Raw genomic sequence first — 6,865 nt, forward strand, 5'->3', positions numbered from 1 at the left:
GGGATCAAGATGACGAGGAAGAGAAGGGTCGGGGATGAACGATCTAGGATCAGATAGGGGAGTTTGACCACGGCTAGTGCCTTGGAGATGGGAGAGAAATTGAATGATATGGGGTCTTGGGATAGTAGTAGGGATGCGAACAGTATGTGGGACAGGATGACTAATTATATTAGGGTTGTATCAATGGAAGTGTTGGAAGTCTCGACAGGTAGTCGTAGCCGGCATCGAGGGGACTGGTGGTGGAATGGAGAAGTGCAAGGGAAGGTGGAAGCAAAGAAGATGGCGTATGCGAAGTTGATGGAAATCAAGGATGAGGTGGAGAAGTGGAGGAATGGGGAACTCTATAAGATAGCAAGGAAGGAGGCGAAGTCGGTGGTTGCGATGGAAAAAACGGTAGCTTTCGAACGCCTTTACGCTGAACTAGAAGAGAAAGACGGGGATAGGAAATTGTTCAGGCTAGCTAGGGCGCGGAAGAGAAGGGAACATGTTGTGAATCAAGTGAAGTGCATTAAGGACGAGCATGGAAAAGTATTGGTAGACGAGACTCTTATTTAAAAGAGATGGCAGTCCTACTTCCATAAACTCTTGAATGAGGAAGGGGACCGAGAGATTGTGTTCGGAGATTCGGAACATACAGGGAGGCCTTACGATTTTGGGAGTTGCAGGAGTATCATGGTCGAAGAGGTTAAGGGTGTTGTTCGTAAGATGCACTGGGGAAGAGCGACCGGTACTGACGAGGTTCCTGTGGAATTTTGGAAGAGCGCGAGCTCGGCAGGTTTAGAGTGGCTGACTAGGTTATTTAATGTCACCTTTGAGATGGCAGCGATGCCCGAAGAATGGAGGTCGGGCGTAATGATCCCTCTATATAAAAATAAGGGGGATATCCAGAGTTGCAACAACTATAGAGGTATCAAGCTTCTAAGCCATATTATGAAAGTGTGGGAAAGAGTAGTAGAGATGAGGTTAAAGAGAGGTGTGTCTATTTCATAGAACCAGTTCGGATTTATGCCGGGTCTCTCAACTACAGAAGCCATCCATCTCATGAGGAGACTGGTGGAGAAGTATAGGGAGAGGAAGAGGGACTTGCATATGGTATTCATTGACCTAGAAAAAACCTATGATAAAGTGCCACGAGAGATACTATGGAAATATTTGGAAGCTCAAGGTGTACCTGCGGAATATATTAGGGTGATCAAGGACATGTATGAGGGTGTCAAAACCAGGGTAAGGACAGTCGAAGGCGACTCAAAGCATTTCCCAATTATGATGGGGTTGCATCAAGGATCAGCTATTAGTCCATTTTTATTTGCCTTGGTGATGGATGAATTGACGTGATAAATTTAGGGTGAGGTGCCATTGTGTATGCTTTTCGCGGACGACATAGTCTTGATCAATGAGACTCGTAGCGGATTTAACGCTAAGCTAGAGGATTGGAGACAGACCTTGGAGTCTAAGGGGTTTAAGTTGAGTAGGACCAATACAAAGTACTTAGAGTACAAGTTCAGTGAGACACCTTAGGAGGTTGGCACGGACGTTAGGCTTGGTGACCAGGCCATCCAAAAGAAAAGTAGTTTCAAGTATCTTGGGTCTATTATGCAAAGCAGCGAGGAGATTGACGAGGATGTCACACATCGTATTGGGGCAGGGTGGATGAAATGGAGGATCTCTTCCGGTGTGCTATGTGACAAGAAAGTACCTCCAAAACTTAAGGGCAAGTTCTACAAAGTGGTGGTTAGACTGGATATGTTATACGGGGCAAAGTATTGGCCAGTTAAGGTATCTCACGTTCAAAAGATGAAAGTTGCTGAAATGAGAATGTTGAGATGGATGTGTGGGCATACCAGGAGTGAAAGAATTAGAAATAAGGCTATTCGGGACAAGGTAGGAGTGGCCTCGGTGGAAGACAAGATGCGAGAAATATGACTGAGATGGTTTGGGCATGTGAAGAGAAGAGACACAGATGCCCCAGTGTGGAGGTGTGAGAGGTTAGCCAAGGATGGTTTCAGAAGGGGTAGGGTAGGCCGAAGAAATATTAGGGAGAGGTGATTAGATAGGACATGACGCAGTTACAACTTACCGAGGACATGAACTTAGATAGGAGGGTGTGGAGAACCCACATTAGGGTAGAAGGCTAGTTCATAGTCTCGTTATTCTCTTTTATTAGTAGGCATATTAGCGAATTATAATTCTCTATGGTCTGATATCTATTATCATTTATTACTTTCATTACTTTCTGTACTTTGATTGCCCTATCTTGCTTTTCTATATCGCTTTGAACTCCTTATTCTTATCTGACTTCTTTCTTATCTGATTTTACTGAGCCGAGGGTCTCTCGGAAATAGCCTTCCTACCTTGGTAGGAGTCAGGCCTATATACACTCTACCCTCTCTAGACCCCACATTGTGGGATTTCACTGGATCGTTGTTGTTGTTGTTGTATAGGGATATTGGGAGGGGCATGCATGGAATATAATATTAGTATAGGGATATGGAGAGGGGCACGTGTGGGGCAGATTAATGTGTGTATATATATATATTTTCTGAAAAAGGGAATTTTGTAAAGTATAGAAATTGAGAAACTATTTAATGATTTTATTATAGTGAGGTGTAGATTAGTTTATGTGTAGTATATAGATAGAATGAGATATGGGAATTGGGGGATGATACTACAAGTCCTCCATCCCAGATTTGTAGTATTAATGTAGGAATTAAAATATTATTATTATAACATTAATTATGTGTTATTTAGGGGGAGAAATGAAACGTAAAATTAATTAGTGAATTCGGTTTAAAAAATCAAATAAGACGAATTAATATCAATTAATTAACGAGCTTCTTAATTTTTTAACAAAAAATAAAATAATTAACCTAATTGTAACCAATTACTAATTTATGAAATAATTAATAATAATAAAAATAATCTTTTTTATAGGTCAATTTTGAATATTACTAAAAGGTAATAACTATATAACAAAAAACTGTATATATTATGAAGATGACAAAATTATTTAAAATAATCTTGAAAATATTTCTGGTTTTATAAAAGCTAATTATTTTAATTTATTTAAAATTGAAGAAAGCTAAAATGAAAAATAAGATGAGTAAACATCAATTAATCAACAAACTTCTTAATTTTGACAGAGTAAAATAATTAACTTAAGTTTAAACTAATTAACTTGAAATATGAGTCTATTAATTAAGCCAAACTGATTAACAAAATATTTAGTTTAAAAATAAAAAATTTCTTTTTTAGAGGATTTTCGAATAATGATAAAAAGTAATGATTATATAAGTAAAAAAATATATATTACTATTCAAGAATTATTAAAACAAATATATATATGTGGCAAAATTACTTTAAAATAATAATAATAGAAAAATATGTATTTTATTTTATTATTATTATTATATTTTTTATATATATATATATGCAAGATAATTATTTTAAAATTGTTTTAAATTGAAGAAATTTGATTTTTTTAATAATGTTGTGAAGGTCCAAAATTGGGTGTCAACAGCTGTCCCTCTTTGATCGGAGACGATGAAAGAATTTTTGGGAAAAGAAGTTGACATAATAACCAATTTTGTCCCGACCATCAACGTTGAAATGAAGTTTATGAAAATACGGGGACAAGAAAAATTGTGAAAAGATTATGGTTGAAATTTTATTTCTGAGTTGCCAACATGTCTCGAGTTGCTCGAGAATCAAACTAAATACAGCTCTGAAGTTATGCCAGAATAAGGTGGAGTGAATTATCAACACCATCATTTATAAAATCATGTCGGTATTAGTGAATGAGAAAAATGATAATAAAGACCGCCAAGAAAAAGAATAAGATTGAACAAGTGAAGAGTTGCTTTTAAAAAAAATGAGGTGAAGTAAAATGGACCTTCAAAGTGGAATTAAAACTTTGACTCAACAAAGGGTGAGAATATTGGGAGGAACGAAGTAAAGCCTAGCCAAAACAATTGTCTCAGTAACGAGCTATGGCGTGAGTGGATTTTAAGACCTGCATTGTGGAACATAGACTGAGTAGAGTTCGAGAGTAGATTCATGACCATTGTTGGTGAGTTTGACTTTCCAAAAAATATCTCCAGTTCACTGCTTAGAAATAGTTTCACGTTGTGCTATGACTTCTGCAAAACTTAAACTTGATAAAATAATTAATAAATATTAAATATAAAGCAATGCGCAATAAGCTCATAAAAATGACACCTCTAGGGTGTGAATATATGAAATGCGGCCTTGCAAGCCGTAATGATTAAAAAAACTTTAATAAAGCTTATAAAAATGGAGTTGGCCGATGATTCATGAAAATGGTGTCTTTCAGCAAATGATTAATGAAATAAGGCCTTAACCCAAATGATTTATGAAGAATGCGACTTTTAAGTCTGCAATTTATGAAAATGAGGCTTCTCAAATAGATGATTGATGAAAATGACGTCTTTGCAAATATTGCACTTTTGCAAGTGTTTTTGTGAAATTATATTTAAAGCATTTGTGCAATGCACTAGAAAGCGATTGAAAGCCATGTGGAACGCAATTTAAAATGCCTGAAAGTATTTGTGCAGTGCATTTGATAATGTTTGAAAGCATTTGTGCAGTGTATTTGAATATATTGGAAAGCATTAGTGCAGTGCATTTGACAGCATTTGTGCAGTACATTTAAATATATTAGAAAGCATTTGTGCAGTGCATTTGATAATGTTTGAAAGCATTTGTGTAGTGCATTTGAATATATCGGAAAGCATTAGTGCAGTGTATTTGCTAATATTTGAAAGTATTTGTTAGTGCATTTAAGAATATTTATGTGGAGCATTTTAATATCATAGGTAGTGCAACTGAAAATATTTATGTATCAAGATATTTGGAAATTTCGGAAAGCTTTATTTATAAGTTTCCCAAATATAAATTTATAAGTAATTCAAACCATTTGGTGTATGATCCTTTCGAGCTATAAAAATTATTGACTTATTTGTTGGATGAAATTCTGACAAACCTGCATTCAAAGAAAAATTATGAGTTTCGGGGAGGTTGATTCGCATTTGACTTTGAAGCTCTGGCTCTTCATACTTCTTCTTTCTTCAACTTTGTTTGGACTTGCAATTTTCGTGCATTCTAAATCTTGGCTAATAAATAAAAAGAAAATATTTGATTGAAAGGTTCGTAGTAGAAGTAATAAGATAAATTATATATATAATAGTAAAGAATTTCTACAAAACTTTAGATTGTGACATATCGTGAAACGAAGCAAACGTCTTTTTCTGGAGTCTTTTCTGCCTGATTATTCGATTTACAACATACTCTTCAATTCTCTTGATGTCTTCTTGTAATGTTGCCCACAAAACTGTCCCAGTGTTGGTGAAGAGAGATACTAACATTCCATCATGATGAGACCAAGCCATATATAGACTGCCTATTATCCCATCAAGCATAATTTATGAATACATTTCTTGAGAATTTGAAACAAAGGGGCCGAGCCCTTTACTGGTTGCCCATGTATCCAACATGATTTAAACCAAACGTAGTTATTACACATAAAATAAAAAAGGGTGAAATTAAAAATTTCTCATAACGTGACCAAAATCGATGTAGGCCGCCTACGTATCCCACCAAGGGAATCAGGCTAAGCATAGTTCATAAATACATAACAATGGGATCTTCTTACAAAATTTCTACTAAGTGGCCAGACCCGATGTGGGTTTCCTACGTATCCCGCCAAGGAATCAGGTCGGAACGTAGTTCTTCAATACATACCAAAATATTGCACGAAAATAATATAAAAGTTCCTAGCCATAGTATTTCTTAACCGCATCTGAATTGATGGCTTTCAGCCATATCTTTCCGTCCACTTTTTCTAGAATCAATGCTCCTCCAGTCAATACTCTGTGAACCACATAAGGCCCATGCCAATTAGCTGCAAACTTCCCCTTAGCTTCATCTTGGTGTGGGAATATCCGCTTTAAAACCAATTATCCCGGTTTGAACTTTCTCAGTCTTACCTTTTTGTTGAAATCTTTGGCCATCCTACGTTGATAGAGTTTTTCATGAAAAACTGCATTCATTCTCTCTTCATCAATGAACATCATCTATTCATATCGGCTTTGTATCCATTTGGCATCACTCAACTCAGCTTCTTGGATTATTCTCAAGGATGGTATCTCAACTTCCATTGGTAATACTCCTTCTGTTCCATAAACCAAAAGATAAGGTGTTTCCCCAGTTGAAGTCCTAATTGTGGTGCGATAGCCGATGAGGGAAAATGGCAAATTCTCGTGCAAATGCTTGTAATTATCAATCATCTTCCGTAATATTATTTTGATATTCTTGTTGGCAGCCTCAACTGCTCCAGTCATCTGAGGTCGATAAGGAGTGGAATTGTGGTGAATAATTTGGAACTTCTCACATATCTCATGCATCAAACCACTATTGAGATTATCTCCATTATGTGTTATAATTGAATTGGGGATGCCAAATCTACAAACTATGTTATTGCGAACAAAATCTGTCACCACCTTCTTTATCACAGACTTATGTGAAAATACTTCTACCCATTTATTGAAGTAATCAATAGCTACCAAAATGAACCTGTGTCCATTTGATGTGGATGGCTTAATAGGACCGATGACATCCATGCCCTAGGCTGTGAACGACTAAGAAAAACTTATCACATTGAGTTTATTTGGTGGAACTCGGATCAAATCACCATGAATCTGACATTGATGACATTTCCTCATGAAGAGAATAAAGTTTGTTTCCATGGTTATCCAAAAATATCTAGCTCGCAGAATCTTCTTCGCCAAAGAAAAACCATTCATGTGTGGCCCACATGTACCCCCGTGTATTTCTTCAATCAACTTGCTCG

At 36.3% G+C, this 6,865-nt stretch overlaps 1 protein-coding gene across 1 annotated transcript; it reads right to left on the bottom strand.

Annotated features, from left to right (window-relative positions):
• Window positions 1-6,089: 6,089 nt before the first annotated feature.
• On the bottom strand, window positions 6,090-6,635 carry LOC129892759 (uncharacterized). The gene has a single exon (XM_055968318.1). It carries the CDS (start codon window positions 6,633-6,635, stop codon window positions 6,090-6,092), a length of 546 nt encoding a protein of 181 aa, XP_055824293.1.
• Window positions 6,636-6,865: the final 230 nt, after the last annotated feature.

Source organism: Solanum dulcamara, chromosome 6 (assembly GCF_947179165.1).
Source record: "Solanum dulcamara chromosome 6, daSolDulc1.2, whole genome shotgun sequence".
Classification (NCBI taxonomy): Eukaryota; Viridiplantae; Streptophyta; class Magnoliopsida; order Solanales; family Solanaceae; genus Solanum; species Solanum dulcamara.

Excerpts from the sequence above, each read along its gene's own strand:
- LOC129892759 (XM_055968318.1), bottom strand. The coding sequence starts at position 6,635 with ATGGATGTCATCGGTCCTATTAAGCCATCCACATCAAATGGACACAGG.